The sequence below is a fragment of the Cetorhinus maximus genome, chromosome 12 (genome assembly GCF_964194155.1).
Source record: "Cetorhinus maximus chromosome 12, sCetMax3.hap1.1, whole genome shotgun sequence".
NCBI lineage: Eukaryota > Metazoa > Chordata > Chondrichthyes > Lamniformes > Cetorhinidae > Cetorhinus > Cetorhinus maximus.
This window is the reverse complement of record NC_135890.1, coordinates 79,664,624-79,688,406: the sequence shown is the minus strand read 5'-3', so window position 1 is coordinate 79,688,406 and position 23,783 is coordinate 79,664,624. Positions and strand designations below refer to the sequence as shown.

At 44.2% G+C, this 23,783-nt stretch overlaps 1 protein-coding gene across 5 annotated transcripts in view; it reads right to left on the bottom strand.

Annotated features, from left to right (window-relative positions):
* The window catches only part of acads (acyl-CoA dehydrogenase short chain), a 178,349-nt gene that overhangs the window by 9,857 nt on the left and 144,709 nt on the right, over positions 1 to 23,783 (bottom strand). For all 5 annotated transcript variants that reach the window (XM_078553995.1, XM_078553991.1, XM_078553993.1 and 2 more), the window contains one exon: positions 9,355 to 9,411. In XM_078553995.1, coding sequence (XP_078410121.1) covers positions 9,355 to 9,411 — 57 coding nt within the window. The remainder of the gene's footprint in view (positions 1 to 9,354; positions 9,412 to 23,783) is intronic.

Here is a 23,783-nt window from a genome sequence, read left to right as displayed (position 1 = left end):
CATGTTGCCTGTGTGCTGTTGCGAAGCCAGTCGACGTGCTTTCCCGATAACTTGGACGGACAATCCGGCGGGTGTACAAGAGCCTTTTAATGAGATGCTGATGTATTACAATGAGCTTCCCGCTGACCGTTAGCGGGAAATGCGGCCCGCAGTCGGCAGGCTGAGTGAACGATCGCAACCTGCCTTCCCGCCATCGTTAACCAGATCGCGCCATATTGTCTGCGTCCGCCAACTATCACGTCCGCTGCCAACAGGCACAGAAAATTCTGCCCAGAGATTGACTAGGAAGGCAAATGGAATGTTGTCATTTATTGCAAGGGGAATGAGATATTAAAGTGGGGAAGTTTTACTGTAACTGTGCAGGGCATTGGTGAGACCACATCTGGAGTACTGTGTACAGGTTTGGTCTCCTTGTTTGAAAAAGCACATAAATAGCAGTTCAGAGAAGGTTCACTCAACTCATTCCTGAGATGAAGGGCTTATATTATGAAGAGAGGTCAAACAGGTTGGGCCTATACCCATTGGAGTTTAGAAGAGTGTGAGGTGATCTTATTGAAAATATAATATCCCGAGGGGACTTGATAGGGTGGATACCGGGAAGGTGTTTCCTCTTGTGGGAGGGACTAGAACTAGGGGACACAGTTTAAAAATAAGAGGTCTCCCTTTTAAGACGGAAATGAGGAGAAACTTTTTTCTGTCAGAAGGTCGTTCGTCTGTGGAATTCTCTTCTCCAGAAAGCAGTGGAGGCTGGGTCATTGAATTTATTCAAGGCTGAGTGAAATAGATTTTTGACAGACACAGGAGTCAAGGGTTATAGGGGGGGGGGGGGGGGTAGACAGGAAAGTGGAGTTAAGACCACAATCAGATCAGTCAGATCTTATTGAATGGTGGAGCGGGCTTGAAGGGCCAAATGGCCTGCTCCTGCTCCTAAGTCCTATGTTCCTATATTCCTATGCAATTTAGTGACATCCTTCAAGTTCAGCTGCATCAGAGAAATTACAAGGGTCCTGCCTCCATAGCGGGTCTCATAGCAATGAGTGTTTGCTTTCAATCACAGCTCTTTAACAGCCCAATCTAATAGATCTAAATGCTTGATAGCTTCCAAGGTGACCTATTCTACTTTCCATGTGGGGCAGTTTGTTGTTAGGCAGGGGAGGGTGAAGGGAGGTTGGGATTGATTAGGTTATCAAGAAAGGACCCCAGGCTGCGTGGTGCTTCCAGAGCTCCAGCAGGAGTCTTTGCATTACTAGTTCCATATGTTGATCATGGAGAGGGCTGCACTTTGCCACTGCAGGTTGGGAGAGAGAATGCATTGTTTGTGACTTATTAATGGCACAATATCTTGTGCAGCCAGGGATTGTCAGTCCTATAGGGCTGTGTGTGGCCTCCTGTACTACCATCTGGGACAGCTACATGGGAAGCTGGGGAAGGTGAGGTGAGAGTGACTGCCCTTGACATCAAGACAGCATTTGACCGAGTGTGGCATCAAGAAGCCGTAGCAAAACTGGAGTCAATGGGAATCAGGGGGGAAACTCTCCACTGGTTGGAGTCATACCTAGCACAAAGGAAGATGGTTGTGGTTGTTGGAGGTTAATCATCTCAGTTCCAGGACATTACTGCAGGAGTTCCTCAGGTAGTGTCCTAGGCCCAACCATCTTCAGCTGCTTCATCAATGACCTTCCTTCCATCATAAAGTCAGAAGTAGGAATGTTCGCTGATGATTGCACATTAACCGACCGCTTCAGTATCTGAGGAGTCATGTCCAAATGCAGCAAGACCTGAACAATATCCAGGCTTGGGCTGACAAGTAACAAGTATCATTCACGTCACACAAGTGGCAGGCAATAACCATCTCCAACAAGAGAAGAACCTAACCATCGCCCCTTGGCATTCAATGGCATTACCAATGCAGAATCCTCCACTATCAACATTCTGGGGGATTTCCATTGACCAGAAACTGAACTGGACTAGCCATGTAAATACTGTGGCTACAGGAGCAGGTTAGAGGCTAGAAATCCTGTGGCAAGTAACGCACCTCCTGACTCCCCAAAGCCTGTCCACCATCTGCATGGCACAAGTCAGGAGTGTGATGGAATGCTCTCCACTTCCCTGGATGGGTGCAGCTCCAACAACGCTCAGGAAGCTTGACACCATTCAGGACAAAGCAGCCCACTTGATTGGCATCCCATCTACAATCGTTCACTCCTTCCACCACTGATGCACATTGGCAGCAGTGTGTCCCATTTACAGGATGCATGCAGGAACTCACCAAGGCTCCTTAGACAGCACCTTCCAAACCCACAGCCACTACCATCTAGAAGGATAAGGGCAGCAGACACATGGAAAAACCACCACCTGCAATTTCCCCTCCAAGCCACCTACCATCCTGACTTGGAAATATATTGCTGTTCTTTCACTATGGCTGGGTCAAAATCCTGGAACTCCCTCCCTAACAGCATTGTAGGTGTACTTACACTACATGAACTGCAGCGGTTCAAGAAGGCAGTTCACCACCACCCTCCCAAGGGCAATTAGGGATGGGCAATAAATGCTGGCCTAGCTAGCGATGCCCATGTCCCATGAATGAATTAAAAAAATACACCCAGAATATGCACATGCAGTGTATCCCCAGAGAGACTGACTCATCTGTTATAACACTTGCTATGAGCTGGTACTGAAAGTCCATACCTTTCACATCTCCACTACATTTCGCAGATGCTGTCAGCCAGGGTCTTAGCACAGCAATCCCAAGACCTTAACTGCAGCATCATTTCTAGGTTCTCAGGGGAAAGCAAGAAACTGCAAATATGTCTAAACTCCTCCAGTTCCACACACCTGAATGAGGCCTCAGTCACTCCAGTCTCAGGCTATTCGACCTAACAGGTCCAAATTTCACTGGCCTGTCACAAAATAATTCTCATGTCAAAAATATTTCCACTGTTACAAAAGCAGAATGGTGCAGATGCTGGAAATCTGATGAAAGGTCATGATGAAGTGTTAACTCTCCCTGCAGATGTTGCCTGACCTACTGAGTACATGCAGCATTTTCACATTTTTACTGTTACCTTTTCCTATAATAGGTATTATCTTATATTTATTATCTATATTATATATAGGTATTATCTTACATTTACTCACATTATAAGGTGCAATTTCTCAGCTATCTATATAACTAGTACAAGGACAGAATAAGCCGTCCAAGTGAATGCATCTGAATGATTGCAATTAAATGATGAGAATTAGCTTTTACAAAAGAAATTTCAGATACGACATATCAGAAAGCAGGGATACATTCATTCCAAGTATCTATCTAGATAGAGAGCTCATCTTTCATGTGTAATAAATTGGCTGTTCTGGCAATTGCATTTCATTTCAATTGTTAAATCTTTCTAAAGGTTTCCTTTTTATCTTTCAGATTTTGTTAAGGTGAGCAGCCAAACTGAATTTCCCCCACAATGAATGATCCTGCTGTCACTTTTATACAATTCAAAATCCAGATTTCTTTATTACTCTGATATAAATGACTTTGCTTCAAACACACAATTTGTTCCAGAGCCAGAGATGGTTTAAATAAATTACAGGCACTAACAGATTCTATCCCCTTACATTAGGTGACTCCAGCTAGCCTGGTGCATCCATTAACTCAACATGATACTTCTAGTTTGCTTTTCTGTGCTTCAAAAAATGGACTGTCTCATGTCTTGAACAAAAGCACATTTTTCATATACTTCTATTCAATAATATTGGCCCCAAGGTTAATACAAAGATGGCTTCTGAGTGGGGTGGGGGTAGAAATGTGTAGGGAAAATCCGAAAGTCAACTAAGTCAATCAGAATCTGCAACCTCAGCTCAATTGTACCAATAAATTTAGACTTCCAGGTTTCAAGTCTCCAGGGTGCGCAACAGGAAGATTTGGATCTGTGCAATATGATCTTAGTTCTATTTAAAGGGAGAGTCCACAAGTGGAAATTGGAGGTGTTCAGGATGGATGGTTAACAGAGAGCAAGTACAGTACCCAGAGACAATGACAGCTCACTAGTATTACTACTAGGTAGAGTCAGGAGGAGGAAGAATTTTCCCCAACAATGGGAGGAAGAAACTTGCTACTTTCACCAAGAAGGTGTGGTTAGAGGTAGCTGAGGGGCTGAGTAGCAGGAGCATTGTACCCAGGTCTTGGATGCAATGTAGGGAGCAGTTTAATGACCTAACCAGGTCAGGAAAAGGGAGCACCTTGCTGATTCACCTATGTCCCATGCTTTAAGCACCCCATTCTCTTTCACTCTGTCTTGCTAATAGTTCTCCATCACATCACTCATCCCACTCTCTGAAATTTCAACAGCATGCAGCCTTCACTTTCTATGCACTTTATCACCTCCTCATTTATCCATCCACACTCGACAATCACCCCAACCTTTATGCAATATGATGCTTGTCTCATAGTAATCAAATGCACTGAATCCTTTGGGTGAATACCTCACTTTCACTCATTCACAAGACCTGTGAACACTGAGTTCTCTCACTCCTTGTAGGAGAGGAGAACACTAAGCATACGGGAGACGGACGGGACTGGAAGTGGCCCAGTGCAAGTAGTCCAGCTTACTGATTCAGAGGAGGATGACCTGGAGATAAGTGACATATGTGAATCCCTCTTAATCAGAGACGGAGAGACAGGGAGCTCCCTTATAGCTGGTGACAGAATTACCAATATCTGGGACACACATCTGCTGATTTCATCGATGACTGATGAGAAGATCGAGTATGTTGTTTATTAAGATTGTCAATATCGCTGTGACTAAATCATATTGCTTTCTTTTGTCCTCAGACCATCACACTTACATGAAGTGTCGCAAGAGATCAACGATTCCTCAGAGGACTTCATTCCTTCTGAGGGTTCACCATCATAGGATGTACAGCCCTGCAGATATTCGCACTATGGTGGGTACACTTCAACTATTAGTTGGGTTTTCATCTGGTGATTCATAACTCACATGTGACACAAGCAGGCACTGGTGGTAGACACTGTTGTAGAGAGTCTGTGTTGAGGGGGAACAATCCTCTCCCATCTGTTCAGCTGGATACAGATGCTGAGCCTTGGGGGCTATCATAGAGAAGGAGAAGCTGGAGGTGCATCAGTAACTTAGCAAGGTACTGATAGGTGTGCCAGTGAGAGGATAGAGGGGTCCATCTCAATCACTAGCAGGTTTGTGACACAGGGCCTTATGATAATGTCCACCATGGAGCTTCAAGCATGGCTCTCAATTGGATCCACATTAGCCATAACCATTGCGGTACGGGAGATGTCTGCTGCCTTAAACAGGGTGACAGATACCCTGTCCATGGTCTGCAGCAGAGTGGTAGGAATGGCCCTGGTGAGGGATAATAGTGAAAGGGGGCACGGAAATGAGAACTCCACTCAAAGCACTCCCGCTTCTAACCCATTCTTTCCCCATCAGCCAGTACCAGCATGCTGCCTCACCTCCCGATGGCTGAGTCCTGCTTCTGGACAGATGGAGGTGCAGCAGTCTTTGGCAGGGCCCTCAGTGCTCCTAAAATCAGAGCGTAGACTAAAAGCATTTCAGCAATTAGTGCATGGATCTGAGCAGCCTGCCTCTACCTCTGCTGAAATCACACAGGATATCACATAGAAGGAGTAAGAGGCATAAATTAAAGAAATTGTAATTCACCTTAGGTATGCACATGGGTGTTTCACAAAATGTTATATTGCATTTTGTTGTTTTTTTATAATGGCACATAAAAATGATCAATTAGCACCACTTTCACATCTCGGCCTTTATTGCATTATTGAGACTGTCAACTCACCCTTTCATGTCTCATAATGAATGTCAATAGGAGTCCATTGGACAGTTATAAAATGGATAGATGAGTGGTTGAAAGACCATTTAGTGCAAAGGATGGGTGTGGAGGGCGGTGCTCGTGGTGGAAGCAGATCTCAGGGTTGCTTATGTTTCATACGAGGTGAACTTTTGTGATATTAGGCCATCCCTGACAGCAGTGTAAGCAGCTGGTCTCGCAACACTTGCTCCATCTTCCTCCTCTATGTTTTCTGCATCCGAAGTTGAGTGATGTGCCTTTTTGTCTACTTCCACCTACAATCCTTTCAGTTGTGCAATGTTATACAGGGTGCAGAACACCACTATCATTCTGGACACCCTGGCTGGTGAGGATAGAATCACATTTCCAGACCTATCTTGGCACTTGATGCACATCTTTAACATTCCAGTGGCTTGCTCAATGAAACACCTGGTGGTCACATGGCTCTCATTGTAACACTCTAGCACATCATTGGTTAGGTTCCTCACAGGTGTCATGAGTCAAGTTTGAAGTGGCTCTTGCCTCCTACAAGCCAGCCATTAAGTCTTTTCTGAAAGGAAAAGGTCTGGGATGTTGGGCTATTGCAGCATAAAGACATCATGACAGCTCCCAGAGAATCTGACACAAACCTTCATGAACCTCTTCTTGTGTTTGGACAACAGCTGCACGTTGATGCATGGATATCCCTTGTGGTATATAAACACTCCTGGTGCTCAGTTTGTCACGGGTGTTCAGGCAGTGGCAGCCTGTGCCTAGGGGAATCCAGTCAGAGAGGCAAAGCTGTGCCCACTCATTCCAGCTTCTGTCATCACAGGAAATTTACATAATTGTTGGCCCTGGCAAATAAGGCATCTGTAATCAGGCGTATGTATTTACAATGCGGCTGACTGGGAGATCCTGCAAATGGCTTGAGTTGTGCTCTGGAAGGATTCATAGGCAACAAAGTTAACAGCAGTGAGCATTTTCATAGCCACTTGTAATGGCTGGTTCAGCAAGGAGCAGCTCTTCTTTAAGGAAGCTACAGGTGTCTATATCACCTGACGTGACAACCTCACCCTACAGAAGCACAGCACTTCTGAGGGGTCAAGGAAGCTAAGCCTCTGTCCATAAACCCTGAGACATGTATAGTATCTCCTGCTACCTTATCACCTCTCCTATGCACCTCCCTCCTTTGTGCACATGCTAATCTAACCACAGCATGTCCTCGCTGCTCTGAGTAGAGATGGTCTTCCTATTCTGATGTGCAGTCAAACACATCCAAGAGGCCTTCCACCTTGATCTTGTCAACCTGAAATCCCTTGAAGTTGAAAAAAACTGTATGCGCTCTAGCAGTCACTGCTAAACATTTGCAAGAAGAAACTGAGACACCTGTTGTAATAATTGAGCTTTTATTCAGATGGGACACTGACAAATTTAAAAACCCACCCGAACTGCTCCTCAAGCTTGCTTCCATTTCCCTGGTCAGTTTTCTGAGCCCCAGGAAATCTGTGCTGCACAAGTTAAATTTGGAGCCAAGTTAAAAGTACCTCATTACTGACTCCTAAGGACTTTATTTGCACCTGTGAGTACCTGCTCGCATCTTATTATTAAATCTCCAAGTTTCTCGCCAGCATCCAAACGCATCTCTGTTAAACCTGGTCATGGGCACATTGGAGCGGGTTGCACTCCCATTCTGTAAATCAGAATTTTTAACCCACACCCGCCTATTTTGGGTTAAAGGTTCCCCATTGTTTCTAACGAGTGACTAGGAAAGCACAATAATATTCACAGTTACATCAGCCAGAATTTTTCCCTTGTTGGGTGGGCTCAGCAGGAGCAGGCGGGAAGCCCACAGCCACCCGCAATCAGGTCCGCTCCGCGATTTGAAGCGGGCAAGCAAATTAAGGCCCACCTTGCATGGATCGTGAGTGGCAGCGATGAGCGCTACCTGTGCGGGTGGAGGGAGAGGGGGCCGGGCGCGCAGTTCGCACATGCGCGTGAAAGAGCGCTTCAATCTCCCTGAGGCACGGAGCTGCCTCAGGAAGATTGAAACGCTGTTTAAAAAAATCAATGAAGACAGTAAAAAGTAAAAAAAAAACATGTCCCCTCATGTGACTCTGTCACATGAGCTGGGACATATTTTTAATTCAAAAGTAAAGTTTTCAGTTAATGTTTATTTGCTTTAAGAAACCTCATCCCGCTCGTGGATGTGGTTTCCTAAAAAATGTAAAGGCCACTTGGCCTTTTCGCCTACCCGCCAACTTTAAGGTTGGATGGGCACTGTAAATTTGATTTTAATGAACTTGTTAATGGCCTTAATAGGCCTTTTGATTATCGACGGGCGCGTAGCCGATTCTGGCATATGCCCGCCAAACGAAATATCGCGCAAGTGCGCGATGATGTCGGGACACACGCCCAATGACATTGCGCGTCATATTACACTCGGGCGTGTCAGGCGCGCGCCCGCATGCCGAATGTAAAATTCTGGCTGTCATTTTTTTATCCCTTAAACCATTAGGTCCTGAAAAATTCACGTCTGTTTAGACCTCTCAGTTGTTCGTTTGTAACTCTCATACTGTAACACTAATTATTGGGTAAATTTACTCAAATGTCAAAAATGATTTTCTTTCTGCAATATTAAAAGTAAACTGTTAGCATTAAAAAAAAACACAATGTTAAATGCAAAACAATTAACATTTAGTTGCGTCTATCCATCATTTCATCTGTTCTCCTATTTTCTTACAATTTAATTTTACTCCTTTCCTAACTAAAATACTTGTTTAATACTATTCTAACCTTTTTGCCTTTGTTCAGTCTCAGTGACTGACAAACCTTATGCTGCAACACATCTGTTGGTTGCCTGTTTCTAAATGGAGACCCACACATTGCAGGTGTTCACTCGAAACGTTAACTCTGTTTCTCTCTCCACAGATGCTGCCAGACCTGCTGAGTTTTTCCAGCAGTTTCCGTTTATATTTCAGATTTCCAGCATACACAGTATTTTGCTTTTATCTAAGATATACAGGTGTCATAGAGCAGTCTCAGGACAATTGGGGATCTATTCTAGCATTTCCAGTGGCTTGCCATATCCCTGCCCTTGAATAATATAGTTATGGAACCTAATACTATGGTCCACAAGAGCAGCAACACATACTAAATTATCTTCAAATTTAAAAATAAATGTACAATAGGGCTTTTATAAGGTTTCCCTGTTGTCCGGTCTATTCCCCAGCCGAGAGAGTGGCAGATGATAACCTGTTGTCAGTGCTGCTCTATAGCCCGTCATTCAGAGATGTACAACAGCAGCCCACATCCTATTAGCTAAGTACCTTGACTGCAGGTCTGCTCCTGACCAAAATCAGGATATCAATGCAAAGTGAATATCATCAGGAACCTGTGTCAGAAACCTGATCAGATTCATTGTGCGCAGAGTTCCTGTCGCAAATTCGCACACCATGAACACATTAATGCTGGAACACTTTCAACGCAATGCCTAATGCACGTTTCAATCAAAACTCGCTAATGAACAACTACAGCACTTACTTTATGAGCTATACTTGTTGCAGCCTCAGATGCTGCCAGTTTGGCCATTGCAGCTTCCTGTAAATCAGGAAAAAAAAATCAAAATTCAATTACAGTGAACAAAGCTTTTCGTACTATACATATGATATGCATCGTCTATGGTTTATTACAAATTCCAAGAGTATGAGACATGATACTGATCTGAAATGAACTCTGAAGCCTTTTCAGGAATGCCTGTCCTATTTTACATGGCAGAAATACCTCAACTAGGTTCTGAACTATGCCGGGTGCTCAGGAATCTGCCCGATTTCTGTTGTGTGGTGGATTTACAGCAATGGTAACAAAGAGCCAACTACACATTTGCCAAGGCTGCTCGTGTGCTTTTGTTCAAAAGCTCTTAATCATCATTTTCAATTTCTGGCCAGGGTTTGCCCCATGGGCCTGTACAGATAGGCTAGGGTGCTTAGTCTGCTTGTCATACTGCTGCCAGCTCTTTGCATTTGCTGCCAGTGATTCTTGTAGTGGCACCACCTCATTTATTTTACATCAAGTCAGGGCTGCCATCAACAACAATGCTGCAATTAAATAGATGTAAAATGAATTGCAGCCAAATCTGTCTATCTTGTCCATAATGCAAGATGTACTGCAACGGGCATACCTTTGGAATGTTCTGCGCTATAAGCAGATTACAAAAAAAATACAAAATCTCACAAGATTTAAAAAAATGTCAAGGTTTCATTAATGTGAAACAGACTACAATATCCCTTGGAGCTGATGCTGGCAATGTACCAGAAAATCAACATACTTCAATAAATTAAAAATTTAAATCCTAAACTGGAATATAATGTGCAGCTTTTCAAGATTGTCACCACGGGGGCACATAATAAACCGCAGCCGACTGTAATGTTTCCAAGCCCTGATTAACAGCACATACTTTGTACCACTCTAGTCCTATTACTACCTATGTACCATTACAAAGCTTCAACTTCTCATTCTAATTCAGCAGTGTGCACAGGCACTCTACATTATAGAGAGAAAAATAATTTTTCATGCAGATTTTTCTTCAGTTGGAATCTCTGAAGGCTTTGATCTGTCTTTCTTTTTTAGATGCTGACTAACATGTATTTCACACATGCCAACTATCAGCATTTCATGGTGAGAGTCAGCATATGGAGAGCCCAGCCAGCATGCGAGCATCTCTGACACAAAGCAATACACACCAGGCTAACCTCTGCCCTGCCTTCTCCAACCTAGTTTGGTGGTTAATAGGACACACAGACTCTACCTCTTATCTTTTTAAAATTCCCATTGCTAATGGCTTGGATTTCCATCTCTGTTGGTGGGATTTTTTTGTGAGAATGGGATCATCCTGTCGACTGCAGAGAGGGGCAGTAAACACAGGAATGGTGTCGAAATAAGCAGGACTAGTTTCCATTAGTACCAGATTCGGGTAAGTGTGTGTGGGGTTGGGGTGAGGCAGGAAGTGAGAGCTAAGAGACAGGGAGGGAGGCAGGAAATGAAAGCTAAGAGAAGGGGAAGGGAGAAAAAGTATCACAGATGGGGAAAATTTCATGGAATTAGCTTAGGGAAGGCAGTAGGCATGGCAAGAATACAGGAAAGAACAGAACAGGAGAGGGGCCAAATGCATGGCAAGAGAATGCGTGTGGAGGAAGTGATTGGGGGCTGCGATGATGGAAAGTGGATGGCAACAAAAGAGAAAGAGTAAATAAATACCAATGAAGCGGGAGGTAAATTCATGACAATATAGGGAAAAGGAGAAGAAATTATCTCATTTTTAATTTAAAAGTTAAAAATATTTCAGAGGGAGAACACCTCCCTGGAAATGACTACCAAACTTTTGCCAATAAAATTTTTGTTTTCTTTTAAGACTTTCATATATACCTTTTTTTCTCTACATTACAAATGAAGGAGTATTCTGGAAATATACCATGTAAATTGCAAAAGCAGCGTAACAACTTTATTTCCACATTAAGACAGTTGTTAGTTTTTTGGCGACATTTTCTAGGATGATGGTTCCAGTTCTTATTTCTGATTTCCAGCAATCACACTTCCCAGGCTGACATTTCGCATACAGATGCACAGAGAGGTGCCATCTCTTGGATGAGATGTAATACTGAGGCCCCAACTGCCCTCTTGGGCCTCATGATATTATTAGAGAAAAAGAACGGGAGTTTTCCTGGTGTCTTGGCTAATATTTATCCATCAATCAACATCAGATTATCTGGTTATTTACTTCATTGCCTTTCATGGGACCATGCTGTGCCCAAACTGGCTGTGGCCTTTCCCTATATTAAAACAGTGACTGCAATTCCAGAGTACTAAATTAGCCATGAAACACTGTGGGACATCCTGAGGTCCTGAAAACTTCTTCATAAAATGTGAATTCTTTCTTTTTCTCTACAAGAGATTGTCTTTTTTGTTGGATTTGTAGAGACCTATTACATTGGATAACTTATTTTTCTCCATTTGTAATACCATCCCAAAACACAACAATTAATGATGAAAATGACGTGGATCTAATCTACAGCTAATCCTCATCCGGATTTTGGCAGCATTTTTCTAATCCACGCTGAAAAGGTTATTGTAATTGGGGATTATATTTACCTACAATTTCTTTATCCATGAACGCAAGTCACACAGGGAAACAAGGTACTTTATATTCCATTAAAGACAATCAAGCCTTTGAATAGACAAGGTACACTTGCAGTGACTACTGAAAATGCGCTGAATACACCCTCAGGCACAAATTACATCTGACAGCGCAGTGAAATACTGGCTCAGTTTGGCAAATTTCGCACAAACCTCTCAATTCTAATGCCTGAAATCTAAATAATGGTGTTTTCTGATCTGATAAACAATATGAGCCTGACAATCAGCCTCCCAGCCTCTCACAAAGATAAACAACAAAGCAGCAAAGTTACAAATTTAGATGTTTCACCAATTAAATTCATTCTGGAGAGATAAGGCTTAGTTTGACCTTGAATCCTAATCACAGCTTTAAAAGGAATTGACTTACTGAGAGTGAGTTATTTTCCTTGATCACCTATAATCCAAATACCAATCAGGGAAGCTGAACTGCTCTGCTGCCAAGAGATGCTATGGATAAGAAGTTGTTGCCCTCCTAACCCAAATGCAATATTTTGGGACGTAGGATTTAACGTTTAAGGAACAGCATACTTTCTGGCTTGATGTTTTCATTTTTCTAATTCCAGGAAAATTTTGCATTATATTTTATAAAGATCATTTAGAAATAACAAGGGAAAAATGGACTCTTCAGTAAACCTCCGCCTATTTTCCTGCACCATCCCTCCAATCACAAAGGTAAAGGCTTATACTATTACATGCTAGTTATATCTCACAGTTATCATTGTAATTTCTCTGTAGTCAGTGTCAGTGATGGCTCAGTTGGCAGCACTCTTGCTGCTGAGTCAGAAGGATGTAGGTTTGAGTCCCACTCTATAGGCCTGAGCACAAAATCTAGGCTAGCAGTCCAGTGCAGACTGAGGGAAAGCTGCACTGTCAGAAGTGCCATCTTTAGAATGCGATGCTGAACTGGGGCCCATTTATTATTTCAGATGATATAAAAGAAGCCATGACACTTTGAAGAAGAGCAGGGTATTCTCCTCAGTGTCAATATTTAACATTCAACCAAACACACCTAAAACAGATTACCTAGTCATTATTAAATTGCTGTTTGTAGAGCCTTGCCACGTGCAAGTTGGTTGTTGCACTTCAAAAGAACTTCTGTTAGATGTAAAATGATTTAGATGTCCTGAGATTGGGAAAAATGCTATTTAAATGCAAATCTTTTTCTTCGTAATCATTCAAATTGAACCATAGTTTGGAGGTGTTAAGCCAACTTCTGGAGGCAGTCTTACACAGGCCGGAGTATAACTGCCAACTCAATTTTTAAATTTTTAAAGCTAGTGGAGTGATTCTTTACTAACAGTACAATAACATTTTCTCTGGCAGGCTGGGGACTTGGCCTCTGTAAATGCATGCTCACTGTTCTAGCACCCAGTGTGGACATGGTGCCACAATATTTGGTCGCTTGGCCATGTATTGCTCTCAGGAGATGTTGCTTGCAAACTGGTATGTACGGTGTAAACAACACTCTTAGTTTCGTGGCAGACCAAGAGAATCCAGCAGTTGTTAGGCAGAAAGAGCTAACTAATTAGTCTCACTCCCCTGCTCTTTCCCATAAGCCTTGCATTTTTCTTCTTTTTCAGGTATGCATCCAAATTCTTTTTTGAATCTGATTCCACAACCCTTTGCAGAGGTCTAAGAGTTATCCCTAATTACTGCAATCTGCAGACTTGAATTTACACAGAAAAAGGCACCATCATCTTGATATTGGCAGGATGGAACAGAGAACAGAGCATTTACATAACTGTCTTTGAATAGCTGAAAAAAAACTAAGGTTTTTAGAATAGCTCCCAACCGCTAGCTCAGTCGGTAGAGCATGAGACACTTAATTTCAGGGTCGTGAGTTCGAGTCCCACGCTGGGCGCAATAATATATCTGGCTTCTCCTAGCATCCGGAATTTAACCCATGCCATGTCCTCCAGAGAGGCAAGCAAAAACTGTCACATGATTGGGCAGACAATTAAAGGCATAAGCGTTAATATCAAAAGCACGCTCCCAACCATTTTCAAGGGCCATATGCAAATGAGGTATACTGGATGATTCATGACAATGGGTGTAACCAACTGCTTAGTTTTGTTACAAACCCATATAATGACCTTACTGATTAGAAGTATAACCTTTCTGCAGTGTTAATTCTAGTTCTGTAATTTGTTAATGTAGCAAAACTAAGTCACTTTAGTATGCAAATTCAACATTCAAACAGCAAGATAGCAGTGACTTCAAATGAGGAATTTTAAATGGTTGTGTTCAATGCTTTTGATTTTTCATTGTTGTTTAATTACAGAGGACCCAATAGGATTTCCGATTAGACAATGGACCAATGCTGCCTACTGTAAAGACATATGTTCTTATTAATATTTTAAAAGTTTATTGTGGTATTTACCCCGAATTGCATGGGAAAATAAAATGTTTACAGAAAGAACTTGCATTTATATAACGCTTCTAAATCTTTTTTTCTCATTATTCATTCATGGGATATGCCAATGGATGCAAGGCCGGCATTTATGGCCCATCCCTAATTGTTGGGTTGGAGTTGTGAATTGGGAATGCTTTGTTATGGCAGACTAAGTTGTCTCTGCTTTTAAGGTGAGGCAGCAAGAAAGCAACCACTTGCCTGCTCCTGTGCCTCATTTTCAGTGGTGGCTAAGGAGGGTAATTGACTTAACTAAATCTTAAACCAAGCCCAAGACTGCCTAGTGAATTAATCCAGAGGATGCAGCTGAATGAACCTTGTGGATCTTGGGATTTGTTTTCTTGAAGTTAGCCCTGAAATTCAAAGTTGACTTGAAGACTGTTTCCATGAATTAAATGTGAAAACGGGACTAAAATATAGTTGTTACTTCTTGAATCTAACCACAGAATGAGTACTGCATTTAATTTGAGTTTTGCAAATTTTTAAGTGGCACAATAAAATTATGAAGATGACCAATCTGAAAAGGTTGAAAATAAAGAACACATAGGGCAGGTATAACTTGGAACTGTATCAGAATCAATTGGAAGCATAACCTTTCTGCAGTATTAAGGCTAGTTTTATAATGTGTTAATGTAGCAAAACTAAGTCACTTTAGTATGTAAATTCAACATTCAAACAGCTATTTGACAGTGACTTCAGATGAGGGAATTTTAAAAGGTTTTGCTCAATGCTTTTGGTTTTTTGTTGTTGAATTACAGAGGACTGAAGACCCAATAGGATTTCCAATTAGACAAAGGACCAATACTGCAAGATGTAAAGATGACATATTCTTAATAATCCTTTAAAACTTTATTGTGGGATTGTATTGAATAATCATACTGAATTGTATGAGAAAATATAATGTTTAGAGAAAGAACTTGCATTTATATAACACCTTTAAGATATTTTTCCATTATTCATTCATGGGATATGAGCAATGGCTGGCAAGGCCAGCATTTATGGCCCATCTCTAATTGCCCTTCAGAAAGTGGCGGTGAGCTGTCATCTTGGATATAACTGAGTGGTTTGGTAGGCCATTTCAGAAGGTAAAGCCAATGCCATTGTTGTGGGTCTAGAGACACATATAGGCCAGGCTGGGCGAGATCATTATTGAACCAGATGGGTTTTTACAACAATCCAGTAATGTCATGGCGGCCATTACGGATACAAGCTTTTTATTCCAGATTTATTGAATTAACTGAATTTCAGTTTTCCAGCTGTTGTGGTGCAATTAGAACTCATGTCTCTTTACATTAGTCCAGACTTCTGGATCACTAGCCCAGTAACATAACCGTTGTGCTACCATACCCTAAAGCTCTGCACAGCCAATTAAGAACTTTTGAAGTATCCCCATAAACCTATAACTGCTGTAGAGCATCAGATTCTACCAATAGTCTGTGTACTGCATTTTGGGTTTAATATAATGTCCTATTGGGTTCAGATGTGAAGCCAACACAGTTTAATATATGATAATTTGCAACGTTATGCTGCTATTCAGATCATTCCCGGTAAGGATGGGCATAGGCTGCAGTACAAAAGTTACCTAGGCATGACACTATCACAAGGGCCACATGTTTGAAGCTAGAAACAAACTTAGCCATCTAGCTGAGCAATCATTTACATTAAGCTTCTTCAGTAGTGTTAAGACTAAAGGCCATGATTTTCATTATCCGGTATAAACCAGCTTTAATTTAGTTTAGACTAAAGTACCTTTAGTCCTGCCTGATTGTTCAATGGCTAACACTAATCAATTTTCTGTGCTAACCCCATTCTCATAACTATGCATGACTCCCGCTGCAAACTCAGGTGTGACTAGGAATGACAGCACTGGTAGCAGAGGAAAATTACATGCAAGTCAAATTTGAAGGGAAAAGGACAATTAACCGCGAGTGTCACAAGAAGGGGGACAAATATTTACAAAGAATCTGAAGAACATTAAAAAAGCATCTTGAACCATCAGCATCCTTTGCTGAGACTCGAAAAACAAGTGACTAATGTTAGATCATCATCTGGGAAAGGGACATTGAGGTAGTCTGCAGATAAGAAACAAGACAGTCCAGCACCTGTTTGCTGGCTGTTGAAATCAAGGTTTTGGTACAAATGATGCTTGCAAGAGGAATTTTCTTTGGTGCTATTCTAAAATACCATACCATAAGTCAACCGAGAAAGCACAGACACATTTCAGGTCACAACTGACAATTTCTCTCCCAGCATACGTGAAAGCCTGTGTTTCATTGTAGTCCTTACAGGAGATAGCACAGCTTGGAATCTGCTCCTCTACTGATCCAGCCTGAGAAGACGTTCCGGTTCTCAACCTCAAGTAGTTAGAGCCATCTCGGTAGGTGTATCCAAACAGGCAACAGTGGCTGTTGATCACCCTGGCATACTTTCCTTGATGCAGTGTCATGCTCTGCTGATGCAGTTCCCTTTGAGAAGGTTCCATCAACAGGGCCTGCCAATGTGAATATTGTACCTCCTTGCATATGTTGGGGGGCAGGTGTTAACAGAATATCACAAAGCAAATCTTGGACAGTCTTAAATTAACATGACAGGTCAAAGGATAAAAGAATAAAAGGATCCCTAGTGACAAACCCTCTTGTGCCCTCTGTTACGGACAGAAGGGGACTTAATTTAAACAGTTCTGATTTCTCCTCTCACTACCTGTCCGTAAACAGAAAAGTGTTTTGATTTTGATCTCCCCCCTTTATAAGCAACTCTTCACTTGGCTTTGACAAATGATGTATATTCCTTTGTCTGGATTCTTGAGATTGTTCATGTTTCAATCATTAAGAAGTTAAAGGAAGTTGCAGGGTCCTTTGTCCTAGCAGACTAGTAGTGCAGAATTCTCCCTTTGGGGACTAGGTCCCGTGGTGAGGTGGGGACAACAGGAAATTCCACGGTATCTTGTGGTCCTGGCATAATTAGTTATGCAGTCACAGGTTTCCTGACGTCTTGTGTGGCAAGGTGGGCTGGATGGCGTGCACCCCGCTGTCATAAGCGGGCGCCATATTTAAAAGGCTGCCGGACATTCAACTTACTGACAAGGACCATAGCGATGGCAGGAAGGGGACAGGGACCTCCTGCTCCTATGTTCAGTGACGCATCCCTGTGCATCCTCCTCAACCAGGTTCTTTACTCGGTTGATGGGAGGAGGAGGCTGAGCAGGGAAATCAACCCTACATGGGCGCAGATCGCTGATGCTGTCAGTGCCCAGACTGTCCAGTGCAAGACAGTCCTCCAACCAGAAGAGAATGAATGATCTCATTCGCTCCGCCAGGGCAAGCAAAGCTTCAGCTGCTCACAGTAACCACAATGAAACCAATGAATGTGAGGGGACATGGGCCTCAGTGGCAATGGCATAAGGTCTTGCCTCATAGCCCCACTGCAGTCAGGCGGGGTGACCACTGTGCCTCCTTCACCCTTCCACAAAGAGTGATCAATGCTATACGGAAGGGAGAAGGGGTGGTTGGGGGAAGGGACTCAGGTGCAGAGGGCACCAGCAACCTCCGCAAATGATATGCTTCTCTGAGTCTTATCCTTGCATGTGGATGGGTTCAGTGCTCTTGGGGATGGGGGGGGGTGGCCAGAGCCTTTCTGGACAACATGCAGTGCATTAATACCATGCCACACAATGCAGTGGGTTATCTCCAAGAGTGGAAGCTTCATAAATGAACGTGAAATTGTGATGTACAAGGAGCTGTGGGCTGACAAATTCCCGGGTCCTGATGGACTTCATCCTAAGGTCTTGAAAGAAGTGGCTAGTGAAATAGATGGATGTGTTGGTTTTAATTTTCCAAAAATCACTAGATTTGTGGAAGGTTCCATTGGATTGGAAAAGAGCAAATGTAACTCCTTTATTCCAAAAGGGAGGGAGACCAAAAGTGGGAAAATACAGGCTAGTTAACTTAATATCTGTCATAGGAAAATGTTAGAAGCTATTATTCAAGATGTTACAGCAGGGCACCTAGAAAAATTCAAGGCAATCAGGCAGAGTCAACGTGGTTTTGTGAAAGGGAAATCATGTTTAACCAATTTATTGGAGTTCTTTGAAGAAGTCACATGTGCTGTGAGTAAAGGGGAACCGGTGGATGCACTGTACTTAAGATTTCCCGAAGGCATTTGACAAGATGCCACATCAAAGGTGATCGCAGAAAATTAAAGCTCATGGTGTAGGAGGTAACATATCGGATAGAAGTTTAGCTAGCTAACAGGAAACAGAGAGTAGCCATAAATGCGTATTTTTCTGGTTGGAGGGACATAACAAGTGATGTGCCACAGGGATCAGTGCTGGGGCCTCAACTTTTTACAATTTATATAAATGATTTGGATGAAGGGACAGGTGTATGGTTGCGAAATTTGCTGATAACACAAAGATAGGTAAGGAAGTTGTGAAGAGGACCTAAGGAGGCTGCAAAATGACATGAATAGGCTAAGTGAGTAGGCAAAGACCTGGGACATGGAGTATAATGTGGGCAAATGTGAAATTATCCATTTTGGCAGGAAGAATGAAAAAGAAGCATATTATCTAAATGATTGCAGAGCTCTGAGGTTCAGAGGGATCTGGGTGTCCTAGTACATGAATCACAAAAGGCTAGTATGCAGGTACACCAAGTATTTAGGAAAGCTAATATAATGTTATTGTTTATTGTGAGGGGAATTGAATACAAAAGTGGGGAGATTATGCTTTAGTTGCACAGGGCACTGGTGAGACCACATTTGGAGTACCGTGTACAGTATTGGTCTCCTTATTTAAGGAAAGGTGTAAATGTGTTAGAAGCAGTTCAGTGAAGGTTTACTAGGCTAATACCAGGAATGGGCAGGTTGTCTTATGAGGAAAGGGTGGACAGTTTAGGCTTATAGCCACTGGAGTTTAGAAGAGTAAGAGGTGACTTGATCAAAACTTTAAGATTCAGAGGGGTCTTGATAGAGTGGATGTAGAGAGGATGTTTCCTCTTGAGGAAGAATCTGGAACTAGGGGTCATGGTTTAATAATAAGTAGTCGCTCATTTAAGACAGAGATGAAGAGAAATGTTTTCTCTCAGAGGGACGTGAGTTTTTGGAACTCTCTTCCCCAAAAGGCAGTGGAAGCAGGGTCTTTGAATATTTTTAAGGCAAAGCTAGATAGATTCCTGATTAACAAGGGGGTGAAAGGTTATCGAGGGTAGCCGGGAGATTACAGTCAGATTAGCCATGATCTAATTGAATGGTGGAGCAAGTTTGCAGGGTCAAGTGGCCTACTCCTGCTCCATGTTCATATGTTCATATATACTTCCTTTCAACACAATCTTCTCTGTTGTCTTTGAGCAGGATAAGTTAAACCACGACCGGCGAGAGCGTGAGAAGACAGGAGGGGGTTGCCCACAACTGGAGGTTCTGACAGAGTTCAAGGAGAGGGCAGCTCAGCTGGCAGATGTGGAGTGGGAGCGGGCATTGGAAATGGGTAGATTGGATTTGGGCCTCCTCCCAGTAAGGATCCATGCATGGAATAGAAACCTCAGGGCCAAGAGTGCCTCCATGTTGGATGCAGCTCATGCTGTAACTTGCTCTCTCCTCTCTCACTTACAGGTGCCACCAGGAAGAGGCCAAGGCCCGAGCCCTGACAGGCTTCAGCATAAGCCCGTACCCAGAGAGGAGTGAGAAGAGAGCTCAAGAAGGGAGATGTGAAACTGTAGAGGCATCACAACAGACACCTGCACCCTCCACCAGCCCAGAGACACATACCTTGGTGGGTATGAGCTCTAGTGTAGGAAGGGTCTCACTCTCTGGTGGTCACAGACATTTGTTGGCAGCAGAGGGAGACAGAGTCAGCTGAGCTCACCGGCACTTGGAGGAGTGCTGGAGAAGAGGCATCTGCTAGGTCCGAGTCTGATGATGGGCCTCTGGAATCGGCCTTCCAAGTGATCCTGGAGAGTCAGAAAGAGGTGAAGGAACATCATGCAGAGATGTCAGACCCTCAACAGGATGACATGCGAGGCAAAGGAGGCCATCCTTCTGCTGGCTGATGAAGTGGTGCCGACATGTGTATGCATCAAGGTCTCCATGGGGAAGATGGCAGACTCCATGGAGATCCCAGTCCAGCAGATTCTGCCAGAGATGCATACAGACCTGTACTTCACTGTGGTAGCCATGGGGGAGCTTCTGCAGTTGCTATGCGAGAGGGGGGATGGAGCCAGGCAGGGCCCTCAGGCACCCAAGGCAGATGGAGCAGCAGCTGGCCACCCCTGGGACACCCACTCAGGAATCTCAGAGGTTGTCACGCCCTTCCGAATCCCCTTTGCCTGTGACCCCTTCAACCATGTCCTCTGTGACCGCAGAGGGAACAGCTGCTCCACAGCAGGACATCCAGAGTAAGCCGGGGCCCTCCAGAGGATGCCCGCCAAAATCATCCAAGACAACAGGGTCAACTGGTCAGCAGGCTGCCTCCAGCTTGTTGTGGATGTTGGGGGAGCACTTAGAAAAAGTCACAAGGAAAGGAAAATCAAGAATGATTAAATCACAACTGGTTGCACTGGTGACCAATTGAATGTCACAATTAGAGAACTTTTGTAAATATAACCACTTTCACTTCAATAAGTCAACATTGTCCTTAAAGCTTACTAATCACGCACCCCCCCGCACCCTTCAGCTGCCTGCGGACACCCAATCCCACGGCATGAGGCATCTGCAGGGAGTCAAGGGTACATGCCAGGGCCCTTACGAGCCATGTGCAAGAACTGTCCCACACGCGCTGAGCCTTTATTCTTCAGAATCTCATGTGTCCTAGGGCCCTAGCATTGTCAATGCTACATGCTGGGGTTCCCTTTCAGTTGTCCAGTTGAGGTGACCACCTACTGACCCAACTCCCATGCAGCATCTTTAGATCGGCACCACGAGGCTCTGCATAGTTTCAACCAGACCAGCAATGCTGGTAGTCACATTCATCTTGAGCTCCAACACCAATTCCTCTCCCCTAGTCACCCACACCCTATCCCCCATAACCACTGACCCCCCAGCATAACTTTCCACTTCCACCCCCCGACCATTACCCTTCAACCCTCTCCCTTCTCCTTCAACAATGTTTAAATCAAGGTCCATGTACCTTTCCTCCCTGAGAATCCCACACCCATCGCCATTGACTTGCCAGTCCTCCTCCTGCCCAACCCCCCACCAATAACATGGTTGTGCCCTCACCCTCCCACCCTACCAGCTCCCTCTGCCCCCTGTAACCTTCACTATTCCCTCCTACCACTCCTACACTCAGTTTGACCCCTAGGATTCCACAATAGACTCCACCAAACACTCCCTGTGAATCCCTTCACACCCCGACAGCCCCCCATACCCCTTCACACCTCCATACGCCCCATGCCCCTTCACACCTCCATACAACCCATGCCCCTTCACACCTCCTTACACCCTATGCTCCTTCACACCTCCATACGCCCCATGCCCCTTCACACCTCCATACACCCCATACCCCTTCACACACCCCATGCCCCTTCACACCTCCATACGCCCCAAGCCCCTTCACACCTCCATACGCCCCATGCCCCTTCACAACTCCATACACCCCATGCCCCTTCACACCTCCATACACCCCATGTCCCTTCACACACCTCATGCCTCTTCACACCTCCATACACCCCATTCCCCTTCACACCTCCATACATGCCATGCCCCTTCACACCTCCATATGCCCCATGCCCCTTCACACCTCCATACACCCCATGCCCCTTCACACCTCCATACAGCCCATGCTTCTTGACACCTCCATATACCCCATGCCCCTTCTCACCTCCATATACCCCAAGCCCCATCACACCTCCATACCACCCATGCCCCTTCACACCTCCATATACCCCATACCCCTTCACACCTCCTTATAATCCATGCCCCTTCATACCTCCATGCACCCCATGCCCCTTCGCACCTCAACACCCCATGCCCCTTCACACCTCAACACCTCATGCCCCTTCACACCTCAACACCACTCCCATGCCCCTTCACACCTCAGCACCACCCCCATGCCCCTTCACACCTTGACACCTCCCTCATGCCCCTTCACACATTGACAACTCCCATGTCTCTTCACATCTCAACACCACCCATACCCTTTGATGCCTCAACACCCTCATGCCCCTTCAGACCTACACATAAACTCCCCCCCATTCGGAACCCACCCTGGCCCTTCCCACCCTCCCACTCCGTTTCATCTGACGTTTTTTAAGACCCCTCCAATACCATTTCCCCAGCGCCCCAGCCTACCAAGCCCCCCCCTCTAGGCTTGAAGCCCCGCACCACCTCTTCATTCCTATCCTATGTTTCTTTCAATCCCCCACCACCCTCCAACAGACCCTCGGCGCCCAACAGTATCTCCTGCTGCATTCCACCTGCAGCCAGATGATCCAATCCCATGGCAAGATCCCTGGAGGAAGGTCCCAACCCTTGGTGAAGTGGGTACACTAGGAACAACCATCTCCTGGATGCTGCTTCACAGAGAAGATCCATGTGGTTGAAGCTCCGCCCGACCAGTGCTGCACGTGGTGTTCCAGGGTCCAGTTGCTGGAGGCCTCCATCTTCTCCTCAGATCTTCATGAGCTGCCGAAGGCCTACTTAAGGTAAGTCCCAACTTTTACACACCACATTGGTCCAGATGTGTTCTGGACTGGCGCGATTTCCCGCTGGCATGGTGATTCTGGTCGGGCCTTCATCTGCATTCCATTAGCGGGATACAAATTGGTTTCAATCTCTGATGGGAATCACCACCCGCCATGGTGGGCAGTAGCAGAAGATCCTGCCATCATTTCACGCCAGCGTGAAACCGATTTTTGGACCTCCTGCCGAATTCTACCCCCCCACCCGCCATTAAACCCGCTGACGGGGGCCTGGCTTAGGGAATGTAGATGGCCTTTGTATAATTCCCTTTGAACTTGGTTTCTGCAACTCATAGGTCATTAGCATCTCTTCAGGGATAACGAGGTGTCAGTTTCTCTGAAACTGCCAAAAATTTCCTTTTGTTTGAAAGCCACAGCCAGACATGGCTTCAGTCATTTTAAAGTTTTTGTCCAGTTTTTAAAATTTTATAAATTAGCCTTGAGGATAGATATATATCTTTTATAAAAAATATAGTGTGAGGTCTTAGCTCCTTTTCACCTCATTGCAATGTAAATGAAAATTGTATGGTTTCTATATTGGGCGCCTGATCCATCTGAGCGTAACATCAATTACATGGATGGATTGACGAAGCTTGGACTGCTTTCCCTAAAGAGAAGATTGAGAAGAAATTTAATGGAGGTGCTCAAAATCATGAGGGGTCTGGATAGAGTAGGTGGACAGAAACTGTTCCTATTGGCTG